This window comes from Carassius carassius, chromosome 48 (assembly GCF_963082965.1).
Source record: "Carassius carassius chromosome 48, fCarCar2.1, whole genome shotgun sequence".
NCBI lineage: Eukaryota > Metazoa > Chordata > Actinopteri > Cypriniformes > Cyprinidae > Carassius > Carassius carassius.
The window spans coordinates 69899-85212 of record NC_081802.1 but is presented as its reverse complement, the minus strand read 5'-3'; the positions used below and the strand labels follow the sequence as shown (position 1 = coordinate 85212).

The window sequence follows — 15314 nt, the reverse complement described above, 5'->3', positions numbered from 1 at the left end:
TCGGAACAAGAGAGAAACAGACAAATATTAGCGTAGATGCCATTCTTCTAATGATGTAGCAAGTACATAGGTTGTTATGGGAAGTGTTTCCGGTTCCGGTTTACCTAATTAATGCAGCCTAAAAATCCTTTAACGGATTTGGATAATAAAAGCATATTAGTATGTTATGTGTATGCCAGGTTAAAGAGATGGGTCTTTAATCTAGATTTAAACTGCAAGAGTGTGTCTGCCTCCCGAACAATGTTAGGTAGGTTATTCCAGAGTTTGGGCGCCAAATAGGAAAAGGATCTGCCGCCTGCAGTTGATTTTGATATTCTAGGTATTATCAAATTGCCTGAGTTTTGAGAAAGCAGCGGACGTAGAGGATTATAATGTAAAAGGAGCTCATTCAAATACTGAGGTGCTAAACCATTCAGGGCTTTATAAGTAATAAGCAATATTTTAAAATCTATGCGATGCTTGATAGGGAGCCAGTGCAGTGTTGACAGGACCGGGCTAATATGGTCATAATATGGTCAATGTAAATCTAAATATAATATGGTCAATGTAAATCCACCTTATATGTATATGCTGTTTGTTTGTTGTTTGTTTTGTCTTATGCAGTGACCTGTATATTGCTTGTAAGGTGACCTTGGGTGTTCTGAAAGGCGCCATGAAATAAAATGCATTATTATTATTATTATTATTATTATTATTATCATCAAATATTGGGATGAACTCTAAAAGTGCTGTGCTTTTTATTTGGTAAAACATGTATGTGTCGAAAGACCTAATAATAAAATTTGACATTCTGTAGTTTTGTCACATATTCACCTTTTAAACATATTTGCAAATGTCTTGACTCCACAGCAGAGAAAGCTATTTTGTCTTTACTGTTCCAATACTTATGGAGGGCACTGTATATATACATTCTAGCAGACATTATACCAACAAAGCACAATTTAACTTAAAATTAATGAGTTATTAAATAATATTTTGTGGCCATTTTTGAGACCCCCATCTTGAAGCAGGTTTGCAAACAAATTCAGCCTTGCTGAGCAGATGGGAATTACTTTAAAACATTAGAAAATATTACAGATCCCAATATAAACACTGTGTGAATGTTATAATAAATGTATTAATAGAGCTGTTGTAATTATTATCATTAATTATTGTCTTTTTAATTTTATTTAACAGAACAACAGAACATTAACTAACATTAATGAATGGTGATGGAACTTTTATTTTGACAGAAACCCACAGGAAGTCCTCAGTGCTTCTATTTGTTGACAGCAGCAGATTTATAAATTATTCTCATTACTTATTGGGGAAGATGCACATATCACATTTTCACATACCTTTTGATAAATTCATAAAAATGTTACTGAGCAACACGCGGTTTGGACTAAACCCCGGTGACACAAGCTCGCACAGTGCTGCTTGAACACATGCAGGTTGTGGATTTATTAGAAAACATAACGTTCTGCAGTTTAACTTAATTGTTTAAGGCCATGCTTGTAATGATTTTGCGTATTTCTAGGAGAGTTTTAAATGCTCACACACTGCCATCATGTTTGCTGCATTAGTGCGCGCCTCTGTTTGATCGCATCACTTCATTGTTCGGTAATTGGTACTATTTATTATGTATTTTTTCTATATTCGGCCAAATAATTTCGGGGCTGCTGAACTTTCGGTGCATCCCTAGTAAATGTGTCTTTTATTCTTAATATCATTGATATCGCGATATGACACTTTTTTTATCATGTAAAATGCATAAGTGTGTTATCGTGGACGGTATGATATGCCGATATAAAAATTTATTATTACTAGTCTTACTAATATTTCAGAATCAAACAATCCTTTTTAAAAAATACCTTTCAATTAATGAATAAGCAGGATATGTTCATAATGTTTTATTTATGTGTGAAATTTTTAATTATGATAAATTAAGTCATCATGATCAATGTATCACTTATTATAGTAAAACATTGATGCTTTTGGATTTAAATATTTAACAAAGCATGCAAACAAGCGGCCACTTTTATCATGTTCGGTTTATGATCGCACTAGTTCCAGTGACTTATTTATTATTAGTTTTCTGATAACTTCTCTTTGTTGGTGAAATGATGGGGTTGCAGGATGTTGTTTCTGAGAGGCGTGTAAAGGGCGGGTTTTAGTGGAGTGGAGCAGATCTTTCTGGCCCGACGGTGGAAACGCAGCACTATTTTGGCTACAGGTCTGAGACTATTAGCCCCGCTCGGCCCGTTTAAAGCACTGGTTTGCACTGGCCCGACAGTGGATACATGGCTATTGTGTTCACGCGCTCATCAGATATGACTGTGATTGACTACAATGGTCATCGCTTTACACTCTTAGCACACGGGAGCGTTTGAAAGTCTATCTATCAGCGGATCCCTAATATATCTGCACATTGACGGATCCGCTGATAGATAGATGCGGCTTACAAACGCTCATGTGTTAGTGATGTTACGTTTGTCTTTTAGGTGAAAGAATTGTTCTCCTTCACGGAATCCATTGACTTTTATTTCTCATTCACTGAAATCCAACCCTCCAGAGCAGCGCGGTGCTATTAGCAGCGCATGCGCAGTTCAGTGAGATGGTAGCTCTGTGGAATGTTTAATCTTGTCAAAGAATGACCTCGAGCCAATAGCCTTCGAGTATGAGATGTGACAGAGCATGTGATTTGTTGAATGTAGTCAACAAATAGGCCCTTCACTGACGAGTTTCTTTTGAGTATGAATGAGAGAGATTTTCTCATTCGTGATTGAGTTGAAAGAACTGGTACATCTCCTGATTCGTGATTGACAGTGATAACTGTAGTAATGGTGGGAACGAACTGTCTGACGAGCCGATGTCAAAAATAGAGCTGTTAATTATGTATAATTATAAATTCAGAGTACTAAACCACGACAGCAACAAATCTGTGTTGCCTGAATATATTTAGGCAAGGCAAGGCATATTTAGCATATGAATATATTTAGCAGCTTCTACAGTTAAAGATAAAGCTTAAAACACACTTTTTAATGTTTCCTTTTTAAGGAAATGTTTAAAAAAATGTGTTTTTTAATCAAATCTACTTGATATACTATTTCAGTACAGTACAACAATTTGTTATAATGGTCATTTTATAATAAATTCAAAATCAAGACATGAAAACTAGGGAGTGGGAATGGCAACTGAGCTGATGAGTGATCTTCTGCTGCCATCTACTGGATATAATGGTAATTTCATGTGATTGTCACCACAAGTTTTTGTTTTCCACCAGGATTTTTGGGAAATTTTTTCATGTCATCTCCATGAATGAAAAGTGAATCTTTAAAGTGAATTCTACTTAACAACTGTAGAGTTAAAAAATAATAAAGGCTTTAAAATATTGTGTAAGAGTTAACAGACTTATCTGTTGAGCGTGCAACCACAATGGCCAATCAGTGTTTAAGAATCTGCTCAAATGTTAGCAGGAAACAGACAGTTTTAAAATTTCAGTACCAATTGCTATCGCGGTACTTTTACACAACTTGGGATGCTATGACACTTCTCATCCCATATGATGGAACGCTTAATTGAAAGTCTTGATAGTTACAGAAGGACAACAGCAAGAAGTGTGCAGGTTTACTTTTATTGTGGCTAATGGCATACTGACATTTCACAAGCAATTCATATTATATGATGACTTGCTACTGTGTCTGGATATTGTTCCTCACTCCTCTGCTTCTTTGCCCTGAAAACAAGAACATATTAGGGTCATTATGGCCTCACTAGACTATTTTATGTTTATGTGTGAGTTTCATGCAGAGCTCAACTTCCCAAGTTTAGATCCATTCCTAATCCCTAAAACACCTGAACCAGATATTCAAGATTTAGCACAAACTTTAAACTCAAAAATCTTTTTATCTCAAAAATGTTGTAATTGACGTGGCTTGCTAAAAATGTTACACTGAATTAGGCTTTATTTTCATTATACTGTACAGGATTTGCACACTTAAAGTATAAACTTCTTCATTTATTAAGATAATTTATTAGCAATCTAGTCTTTCGAATTTTGGACAAGGTGATAGTCAACACCATGTATCCATGTGGTGTAGTGTATTTTCTATGATAAAATTAGTGCTGTGTGAACAAATAACCTGATAACATGGGCTCCTAAAAAATATAGGCGCTTCATGCATCAAATGTGAACTGGGCCTAACTATATGTTTCTGGTATTTTGCTTATTTATGACAAGGTTATGTATGTACACAACTTCTGCTGCTTAAAAATGGCATAATGTAAAGTTTATACTAATTGTTATATATTTAATTTAATTATGTAAAGATGCTGGCAAAATTATTTTGCCTTCTGATTATTAGAAAAAAAATCAATATCCATTATCAATCAACATAATTGTTCATTGCAACCCTAATTCAATCACAATATTTTTGCAGTGCTGCAGTTTTTATTTCAGTGAGCTTCACGTGGATAAAAAGAAAAGTTGTATTGTAGTCGTTTATTCTGTCAGCCCCGTTCTATTTTTTCCATCACTTGCCAGACCCCCAACAGAAGACAAGATTTTACTAAAACATTCTGGTGAGCGACCCGTGAAACACAGTCAAATTGTTTTGAGCTGAATAGTAGAACTAACTTAACTGACATCTTTGCTCTTTGAAGCTATTGTTCTGCCCAACACTGTTATGGTAGTATAATACTTTGGCCCATTGTCATCCAGACCAACATGCATCACCCCATCTGCTCCCTGGCTGTCCGATGTTCTCAGTGAACATCGCTCTAAAGTCAGGGCTGCAGAGAGGAAATGGCATAAATCAAGAAACTCTACCGACCTCAGTGTGTATCAGTCTCTCCTCTCTTCCTTCTCTGCAAATGTCTTCACTGCAAAAACATCATACTACCACAACAAAATTAACAACTGTTCTGACTCTCGCACACTTTTCAAAACTTTCTTTTCTCTTCTTTGTCTGCCTCCACCTCCTCCTCCTTCGACTATTACAGCTGAAGACTTTGCAGTTTTCTTCACAAATAAGACAAGAACCATCAGTAACCAATTCTCCACTGATGATAACTTCATAACAACTAATATACACTCTCTCTCCTCCTTCTCTCCAATCCTACTACTTGTCCACTTGATCCTATCCCCACTCACCTCCTTCAAGCCATTTCTTCTTCAGTCATACCTTCACTTACTCACATTATCAACACCTCTCTTCGCTCTGATAAAATTTCCCTCAGCATTTAAGCAGGCTTGGGTAAGCCCACTGCTTAAGAAACCATCTCTAAATCCAGCACCAAATCCAGACAACTACAGACCGCTATCCCTTCTTCCATTCATTGCCAAGACACTTAAGCGAGTTGTGTTCAAGCAACTCTCTATGTTTCTTGTACAGAACAACCTCCTGGACAGCAACCAATCTGGCTTCAAAAGGGGTTACTCAACTGAAACAGCCCTGCTCTCGGTTAATGAAGCCCTGCGACTGGCAAGAGCAGCTTCCAAATCCTCAGTACTCATCTTGCTGAATCTGTCTGGTGCTTTTGACACTGTTAATCATCAGATTCTACTGTCCACCCTCAGAGAGTGGTGCATCTCTGGATCGCACTCCTATGGTTAAAGTCCTACCTCTCAGAAAGATCCTTCAGGGTGTCTTGGAGGGATGAAGTTTCTAAGTCACAACTTCTTGCTATCGGGGTTCCTCAAGGCTCAGTACTTGGACCACTTCTCTTCTCCATCTACATGACGTCATTAGGATCTGTCATTCAGAAGCATGGCTTTTCCTATCACTGCTACGCTGATGACACTCAACTCTACTTCTCATTCCAACCAGATGATCCGACGGTAGCTGCTCACATTTCAGCCTGTCTGAGTGACATTTCTAGCTAGATGAATGACCATCACCTTCAGCTCAACTTTACAGACAGAACTGCTGGTGGTTCCAGCAAACCCATCGTTTCATCACAACTTCTCTATAAAGATGGGTTCATCAACCTTCCAGGACAGCCAGAAACCTAGGAGTTGTGATGGATCATCAGTTAAGCTTCACAGACCATATTGCTACAATGGCCCAGTCCTGCAGATTTGCCTTATACAACATTATGAAGATTAGACCCTTTCTGTCAGAGCAAGCTTCTTGTTCTTGTTCTCTCCAGACTGGACTATTGTAATGCTCTTCTGGCTCTTCCTGTATGTACTAAGCCTCTGCAGCTGATCCAGAATGCAGCAGCGAGGGTTGTCTTCGATGAGCCAAAAAAGCTCACGTTACTCCTCTCCTCAGCAGGTTACACAGGCTACCAGTAGCTGCTCGCATCAAATTCAAGGTACTGATGCTTGCCTACAAGACGACCACTGGCAAGGCACCAACATACCTAAACTCACTAGTTCAAACTTATGCACCCTCCAGAAACTTGCACTCTGCAAGTGAACGACGCCTTGTGGTGCCATCCCAAAGAGATTCAAAATCACCGTCACGAACCTTTTCCTGGACTGTACCCAGCTGGTGGAATGACCTCCCAATCTCAATTTGAGACTTTACTCATTTTCAAAAAACATCTAAAGACTCATCTTTTTTGCCAGCACTTGACCAACTAATACTAGAACTTACCTTTTCTTGTCTATCCTATTCTTGAAATAGAATTTTAAAAAACATAGCTGCGGGTTCTGTGCTAGACTAACTGAGATTTGTCATGACATTTGTATACTGTTTTTGTTCTCTCGCTGGTCTGATTGCTTATATTGTTCTCATTTGTAAGTCGCTTTGGAGTGTCTGCTTACTGATTAAATGTTAAACGTTAAATAGTATGGTAGTATAGTATGTCGTGGTAGTATAGGTTTGACTGTTACCTTCCCAGCTTCACGGCTCTTGGCTCTCAGCTTGTTGACCTGGGACTCAGAGATATCAGCGCGCTCCTGAGCCTCCTCCAGCTCATGCTGCACCTTCCTGTACCTGGACAGGTGAGTGTTGGCCTGCTCCTCCTGTTAGGATAACACCAGATATCCAACCCCTTTCAGAGCATTGCACTCATGACACTGAATGTATTGAATGGAAAATGTCAAAACTTCACACTTAAGACATTTGACATTAAACTTACAGCTTCTTCAGCCTGGCGCTTGTAGGCCTTCACTTTCAGCTGCAGCTTGTCTACCAGATCCTGCAGTCGGATCACGTTCTTCTTGTCTTCCTCAGTCTTTGGGTGTAAGTATTGTTCATGGTCTTAGTTGAACTATGTATATTGTAATGCAATTTAAATGTCTAAATCCAGTGTTTTACCTGGTAGGTGAGCTCCTTAACTCTCCTTTCATATTTGCGCACTCCTTTCACAGCATCTGCACCACGTCTCTGTTCAGCTTCAACTTCAGCCTCCAACTCATGCACCTTCAGTAGAGAGTTATTGTTATCACCTGTCGAATCTCTGCCATAGCCAGTTCACCTAACACTGTATTTAGCTTGTAATTTACCCTGGACTCCAGTTTCTGGAGCTGTTTCTTTCCACCCTTCATGGCCAGACTCTCAGCTTCATCCAGACGGTGCTGCAGGTCTTTGACAGTCACCTCCAGGTTCTTCTTCATCCTCTCCAGGTGAGCACTGGTGTCCTGCTCCTTCTTCAGCTCTTCAGCCATCATGGCAGCCTGAAATATAAGCCAATTCAAATAAACTAGCCAATATAGACAGGAATGCCTTCCACGCAAAGATCCTTTTCTAACCACATGAAGATAAACAAAGTCAAATAACTGTTTAATTTAGAATAGAGCAACAGAATGTAAGCGCTCACATCAGTGATGGCCTTCTTGGCCTTCTCCTCTGCATTTCTAGCCTCCTGGACTGCATCATCCACCTCACTTTGAACCTGGACCAGATCAGCCTCAAGCTTCTTCTTGGTGTTAATAAGACTTGTATTCTGTGGGATTTAAGCAGGTAGTTTATGTAGTCTACATTTAACTAAATTCTGCTATCATGTAAACTTAATTTGCTTCGAGTATAGTTTTTCTGTACTTGTGAGTGCAGCAGTCCCACACGCTCGCTGGCATCCACCAGCTCCTGCTCTGCCACTTTGCGGCCTCTCTCTGTTTGCTCCAGGCCAGCTCTCAGCTCCTCAATCTCTGCTTGCATCAGGTTATTCCTGCGCTCCACCATGGCCACCTGCTCCTTCATGTCCTCCTGTCCTCTGACAGCTTCATCAAGGTGCAGTTGGGCATCCTGTGGCAATGTTCTTTCATTTGTTAGTTGCATGTCATGCTCAGTTAATTCATGTATCATATTATCATACATTTAATATGCTTTTCAATTCCTCATTCTATAGAAGAATACCTTGAGTTGTCCTTGGACGTTCCTGAGCTGTTTCTGGGCCTCAGCAGCCTGGCGGTTGGCATGACTCAGCTGGACCTCCATCTCATTCAGATCACCCTCCATCTTCTTTTTGACTCTCAGGGCATCATTTCTGCTCCGAACCTCAGAGTCCAGAGTGCTCTGCATGGAGTCGATCACTCTTTGGCTGTTTCTCTTGATCTGTTCCATCTCCTCATCCTTCTCAGCCAGCTTCCTGTCAATCTCACTCTTCACCTGGTTCAGCTCCAGCTGCACACGAAGAATCTTCGACTCTTCATGCTCCAGGGTGCCCTGATGGATAGTAGTCAATAGTAGGAATTGTGACATACTGACAGGAAAGTGATGTAATGATCAACATGTTAGGAAATTAAATGATTTGACAGTTTTAAGTAACAATACTTCAGCTTCTTCAAGTGCAGCCTGGATTTCTGCTTTCTCAGACTCCACTGTCTTCTTTGCCTTTTCCAGTTCATGAATGCTCTTTCCAGTCTCTCCAAGCTGCTCAGTGAGGTCAGAAATCTCCTCTAAAGGGTTTTAAAAAAGAAGAATTGTGAAAACTTTCTGTTTTAATGTGTCTTTTATCCTTTATTTACGAATAAAAGTGTAATTTACGTTGCAGATTCTTGTTTTCCCTCTTCAGGGTCTCGAGGTGATCAAGAGCTTCTTCATAGGAGTTCTTCATTTTGAACAGCTCAGTGCTGAGAGAACGAGCTTCTTTCTGAGCACCTTCTAGTTCAGCCTGGCTTTCCTCATACTTCTGTTTCCACTCTGCTAGGACCTAGGAAAAAGGTAGTTATTGTTAATTAGCTAAGTCCATGGATCAAGGTTTAGATTAGAAGATTATCTGCATCTTTCTCACTTTGTCAAAGTTTCTCTGCTTCTTGTCAAGGTTGGCAGCCAATGAATTCGCCCTCTCCACATCAATCATGAGGTCCTCTACTTCACCCTGCAGTCTCTGTTTGGTCTTTTCCAGTGAAGCACACTTGGAGTTCACCGCTTCAATGGATTCTTCAGCATCTTGCAGACGCTGGGCAAGCTTTTTCCTGAAGAGAGTAGTATGAAATGATGAAATATTTCTAATATTTGTGAAATTAAATGTAGTGTGCTGGAGACATTGTTCTTTGCTGTAATTACTTGGATTCCTCAAGCTCCTCAGTTCGCTGGATTGCATCAGTCTCATATTTGGTTCTCCATTGAGCCACCTCACTGTTGGCCTTAGACATTCCCCGCTGGAGTTCAGCTTTGGCCTCCTGCTCCTCCTCATACTGCTCTCTGAGCAAGTCACAGTCATGACGGGCAGACTGAACCGCATGGGCCAGAGCATTCTTGGCCTTGAAGTCAAAAGTGAAAAACAATCAGCTATACATAGTACCAGATAATATATATATACATATACATATATATATATATATATATATATATATATATATATATATATATATATATATATATATATATATATATATATATATATATATATATATATATATAGTAGGTACACACCTTAACCTCTTCTTCAATATGTCTCTTGAGTTCCTCAATCTGTTGAGTGTAAGCCTGTTTGACTCTTGTTAGTTGAGAAACAAGAGCTTCTTTCTCTTCCAGTTGACGGCCAAATTCACCTAGTATGAGACACTGTATAGTTTATCAAATAGTCACAGAAGAGTTGTATGTGGCATTGTGTGTATGGTATATTCAGTATTTACATACCATTTTCAGTTTGGAGCCTTGCCTTCTGGGCATTTAAATCATTAAGTTGGCGTACAAACTCATCATTTTTTGACTTTAGCTCACTTGCTTGGTCTTCTAATGTACGGCACATCTTTTCAAGGTTTGCCTACATAAATTAAGAAATATCAAAGGTTGGAAATACCAAACTTTGGAATTTCTTTTGGAAATTGTTACAATTTCAAGCTGCTAAAGTTAAAGTAGTTTTGTAAAACTGATAATAGATCTTTAAGTTTTAAAAGTTTTCTCAAAATTGTACCTTTGCTTTAGCCACAGCCTCCATGTTGCTTGTCAAGTCATCAATCTCCATCTTGTATTCACTCTTCTCCTTCTCCAGCTTCTGCTTGACCCGCTGGAGGTTGTCGATCTGTTCTCCGAGTTCAGCCACACTGTCTGCCTGCTTCTTTCGGAGAGCTGCAGCTGTAGCTTCATGCTGCAAGGTGGACTCCTCCAGATCACGACGCAACTTCTGGAATTCAGCTTCACGCTTCTTGTTCATCTCAATCTGGGCAGCAGTAGCACCACCAGCTTCCTCAAGCCTCTCGCTGATCTCTTCAAGTTCCCTGGAGAGATCAGCTCTTTGCTTCTCCACTTTAGCACGAGCAGCTCGCTCTGCCTCTATTTCCTCTTCCAGCTCCTCGATACGGGCCTAAATAAAGTATAAAATAATTTATTCAGTGATTTTGGTAATGAGGATTTTCAAATCTATGCATCTACGTCACAGTTTCACACAGAAAAATTTGGGTTGGCATTACTTGAAGTTCTTTGATCTTCTTCTGAAGCTGTGCTCCCAAAGACTGTTCATCCTCTATCTTGCTGAGAAGCTGACTTATCTCAAAGTCCTTCCTGTTTTTAATGTAGTTTTTTTGTAAAATGTGCAAGATACTTATTAATGTGCAGTTGTGTAAAATTCTAACATCTGATATCCACTCACTTTTTGATCTTCTCATCTGATTGCTGTTTTTCATTCTCCAGGTCCATTATGGACTCCTGGGCCAGTTTCAGATCACCCTCAAGCTTTCTCTTGGCTCTCTCAAGGTCCATACGGAGCTTCTTCTCTTGCTCCAGTGAGCCCTCAAGCTATTGTGATAGAAACCAAAGCAATAAAATATGAATTGGCAGCAATATTAATTTCCTAATTATTTGCGGTCTTGTTCTATTGTTGAAATTCTTACATCGTCGACTTGCTGCTCAAGCTTTGTCTTAGCTTTAGTCAGAGTGTTGACTTTGTCTTCCTCTGCCTGAAGGTCATCAAGAGTCTGCTGGTGTGCCTCTTGGAGGGCTTTCTTTTCTTTGGTCAGCTTGGCAATGCTCTCATCCTGAGAGGCCATCTCCTCTGTCAGGTTTTTCACCTACATGGAAACATTGTTTACTGGTTTCATTCTCAAGAGCCTGAATCACAATCAGCAGTATGAAGATATAATAAAAGATAACTACCTTATTTTCTGTAGCATGTTTCTCCTTCTCCACTTTTGCCAAGGTGAGCTCCAGGTCATCGATGTCTTTCTTCAGCTCTGAGCATTCATCCTCCAGTTTCCTCTTCTTGGCAGTCAGTTCAGCATTGATTTCCTCCTCATCCTCAAGTCTCTCGTTTGTCTCTTTGAGTTTGGCCTCAAGCTGGATCTTGCTTTTGATGAGCCCTTCACATCTCTCCTCAGCATCAGAGAGGTTTTCAGATTCCTGTTCATTCACATGGATATCGTTAATTACTTATGTTCATAGCTATAGGATCCATATTAGGATCAGTAAAAGCTGAAATACTCACAGAAGCTACTTGCAGTTGAAGGTCGTTTTTCTCCTGAATAAGTGACACCATTTTCTCCTCAAGCTCCTTCTTTTTAGCTAATGCCTTTTTTAAATCTTCTTTCATTTTCTCAAAGTTCTCTTTCATTGCTGCCATCTCTTTCTCAGTCTCTGCACTTTTTAGAAGAGGCTTAATCTTGAAATACAGCTTCATCCATGGCCAATGTTTGACATTCATAAAAGAGCGGATGTTGTATTGGATGGCAAAAATTGACTCTCTGTGGAAGGGAGTTTTTGTTTTTCCAAAATCTTAAGCTTTATTTATTTTCTTGTAAATCAAATCATGTAAATTTTACTCACCTCCTCTCCATCATCTTTACAAACTCCCTTCTCATGAGGAAGCCACGACAAAGAGCCTGAGTCATGGTAACCAGCGTTGCTAGTTTGTCATCTCTCATCTCTTCAAGAGTACCCAACAGACCAGCTTTAAAGAACACCTGTACAAATAAAATAATGTACAAATAAAGTAGTATGTTATGGAAGCCATTACATGTAGATTTGAGTTTAGTCATTTGTTGTTGTAGCTCACTTTTGTGTGTCCAAACTTGTATTGGGTGTGGTCAACATCAATAGAGCCCAAGAGTTTCTCTGAAGCCTTTTTGTTGTCAATGAACTGTCCCTCAGGGATCACACTAGCATTTAATACTTTGTATCTAGACGACATTTAGGAGAGAGTCATGCACTCAAAAAAAAATAACTCTTTGGCTGAACATGATTAAATCATGGACAGTGGTTCCACATGTTTGTACCATGTTATTTGAACATGAATAAATCAAGTTATTAGGACATGTCTACATTTAGTTGAGTTTACTCAGTTTGCTTTAATTCATCCTACATGAAATATCTGAGAAGAGATAATGTGTTTACATCATGTAGAACCACTGTCCATGCAAGTTTAGCCAAAGTGTTGTACAAACATTATAAGATATAACTTTTCTTGACAGATATAATGTTAGTTGTTGGCGGTTTAAGGATGGTACTATGTGTACATCATGCACTAGCACTCTCATTAGAGACGTTTTTTTTTAATTAAAGTATATTAGACCTTTCATTTTAGTCCTCAACCCAACCAGACACTCCACACTTTACCACAGTGGTAACTCGCACAAACTACATCAATAGAAAGTCTTTTAAAATGACCACATATTAGAGCATTAGACATGAAATAGTCTCCCTGTTATCACATCTCTCTAAAAATGCATAAAATAACACTTTATTTCAACATTTTCTCTTTAACAACATTGTAAAAAAATGCATAATATGTCTCCTTTAAATAAAGTGAACAGCATCAAAAAAATATTTTTTTGAGTGTTCTCGTGAAGCATATAAGATGGGTATGAAAAGGTGATGCATAATCTCAAATAAGGAGGTTTGCAGAAAGGTGTCTTTACCTCTGCTTGAAGTCACCATATAGGATTCTGCTGGGGAAACCCTTCCTGCAGATTCTGATACCCTCCAGCACACCATTACATCTGAGCTGGTGGATGACCAGGAAGTTCTCCATCAGACCTGCAATGCAAATGTTCTTAAGGTTGCATAGATGTTTTGAAACTGTGATACATTTGAGTCTTCAGAGATCAAGTTTACCTGGAGTCTTGGACTCATTAGGAATCAAGCAACGCACAAAGTGAGGGTGAGTGCTCCTCAGGTTAGTCATCAGCTTACCCAAGTTCTCCTGTGGAAATATTTATCCGATTAGTTCAGTCTTTAACGGAGAAGACGTTCATATCCTTAATTAAAAGAGAGAATCTTTTTACCCTAAAAAGTGCAGACACCGTCTGGAAGGAACCACCCTTCTTCTTGCCTTTCTTTCCACCGCCACCCTCAGCTGTTTTATAACAATGACAGAAGTTTTTTTTTATTTGTTGATATTGTGTTGCATTCCATTAACCCCTTCAATCAACCTCAATTTAAATATTGTTGAATCTAATTATTATCTTGCATATATTTACTTCATATTTTGAAACCTTTTTAAATATGTGACCACATAGATGGCTGCATTTTAAGAATCTTATTCTTTTCTCAGTTTTTGTATATGCATGGGCCTTGTACATAATTAAAACACAAAGTCATTGAGGAAATGCAAATGTTCGTATGTTCATACCATCTGCTCCTGCATGTGCGACATACAGAAAGGACAGCAGTTTCATCGATGACTTCTGGTAGAGTTGCACCACAGAGTCGTTCAATGGATCCTTGTTCTTGTCCAACCAGCCAACAATGTTGTAGTCCACAGTGCCGGCGTAGTGCACCAGAGAGAAGTGGGCCTCTGCCTTACCTTTGGCAGGCTTGGGCTTCTGGAAAGCTGCAGTTTTACCCAGATGCTGATCATGGAGCTTGTTTTTGAAGCTTGTGTCTGTTGCCTTGGGGAACATGCACTCCTCTTCAAGGATGGAGAAGATGCCCATTGGCTGTTGAAGAAATGTTCACACTCAAGTACAGACACAATGTGAATATTAATTTACATTTTCCGAATATCCTCTTACCTTCTCAATGAGCTCAATGCAAGCAGCCAAGTCCATACCAAAGTCAATGAACTCCCATTCAATGCCTTCTTTCTTGTACTCCTCTTGCTCCAGAACAAACATGTGGTGGTTGAAGAACTGTTGCAGTTTCTCATTTGTAAAGTTGATGCATAGCTGCTCCAAGCTGTTATACTGATAATTCAACAGAAGCAAGTTCTCACTGCCTACTGCAATCTTTTATATCTTGATTCTTACAGAGACATTAATGACTGATGCTCACATCAAAGATCTCAAATCCAGCGATGTCCAGCACACCAATGAAGAACTGTCTAGGCTGTTTGGTGTCCAGCATCTCATTGATTCGTACGACCATCCACAAGAACATTTTCTCATAGACAGACTTGCAAAGAGCAGAGACTGCGTTGTTCACCTGAGAAATTTAAAGATCAGTGTAATTGCTATTAGTGTAACTTTCTGAAGTATGAATGTATCTTATGAATGTTTTTGGGACATTTCTAGTTTTTCATCTATTGATAAGGTAAGTGGTCACCTGTGGTACTGTCTGGCCTTTTGTCACCATCTCATTCCCAACCTTCACTCTGGGGAAGCACAGAGCTTTCAGCATGTCAGCAGAGTTGAGGCCCATGAGGTAAGCGATTTTATCAGCCACTGAGGAAGAACAGTTTTATACATTACTTTCACTAATGAAGTCATTGTTTGCATGCTAATTTGTGTTAATAATATACCCTACCCTCAGTGCCGTCAGGTTCAGCCTGCTCCTCTCTCTGCTTCTGTTTGAACTTCATGTTCCCATGATGCATCACAGCACCTGTTAGCTTGTAGATGCTGAATTTCTCATCAGCAGTAAAGCCCAGAATGTCAATGGCAGTCTGTTTTCACAACGACCAAATAAATTGCAAATTATTTGCTATAGAGCCAACAGAGAAACATATTTCTTGTTGTATGTCATGCAGTATTCAGGGTATGCTGGTGTTTTTCTGATGTTCATTTC

At 39.3% G+C, this 15314-nt stretch overlaps 1 protein-coding gene across 2 annotated transcripts in view; it reads right to left on the bottom strand.

The window, feature by feature from the left end:
* Positions 1–3597: 3597 nt before the first annotated feature.
* Positions 3598–15314, bottom strand: part of LOC132131983 (myosin heavy chain, fast skeletal muscle-like) — a 37243-nt gene continuing 25526 nt past the window's right edge. For both annotated transcript variants that reach the window (XM_059544184.1, XM_059544182.1), the window contains 30 exons: positions 15054–15192; positions 14853–14971; positions 14583–14732; positions 14324–14494; positions 13942–14248; positions 13595–13665; positions 13425–13512; positions 13229–13346; positions 12367–12490; positions 12138–12274; positions 11800–12055; positions 11472–11714; positions 11210–11386; positions 10969–11114; positions 10790–10880; positions 10294–10683; positions 10017–10143; positions 9810–9928; positions 9441–9637; positions 9166–9349; positions 8919–9084; positions 8706–8830; positions 8289–8597; positions 7974–8177; positions 7753–7878; positions 7439–7609; positions 7251–7355; positions 7072–7167; positions 6824–6955; positions 3598–3718 (listed from right to left, as the gene is read on the bottom strand). In XM_059544184.1, the coding sequence (XP_059400167.1) occupies positions 3698–3718; positions 6824–6955; positions 7072–7167; positions 7251–7355; positions 7439–7609; positions 7753–7878; positions 7974–8177; positions 8289–8597; positions 8706–8830; positions 8919–9084; positions 9166–9349; positions 9441–9637; positions 9810–9928; positions 10017–10143; positions 10294–10683; positions 10790–10880; positions 10969–11114; positions 11210–11386; positions 11472–11714; positions 11800–12055; positions 12138–12274; positions 12367–12490; positions 13229–13346; positions 13425–13512; positions 13595–13665; positions 13942–14248; positions 14324–14494; positions 14583–14732; positions 14853–14971; positions 15054–15192 (4809 nt within the window). In that variant the 3' untranslated portion in view covers positions 3598–3697. The remainder of the gene's footprint in view (positions 3719–6823; positions 6956–7071; positions 7168–7250; positions 7356–7438; positions 7610–7752; positions 7879–7973; positions 8178–8288; positions 8598–8705; positions 8831–8918; positions 9085–9165; positions 9350–9440; positions 9638–9809; positions 9929–10016; positions 10144–10293; positions 10684–10789; positions 10881–10968; positions 11115–11209; positions 11387–11471; positions 11715–11799; positions 12056–12137; positions 12275–12366; positions 12491–13228; positions 13347–13424; positions 13513–13594; positions 13666–13941; positions 14249–14323; positions 14495–14582; positions 14733–14852; positions 14972–15053; positions 15193–15314) is intronic.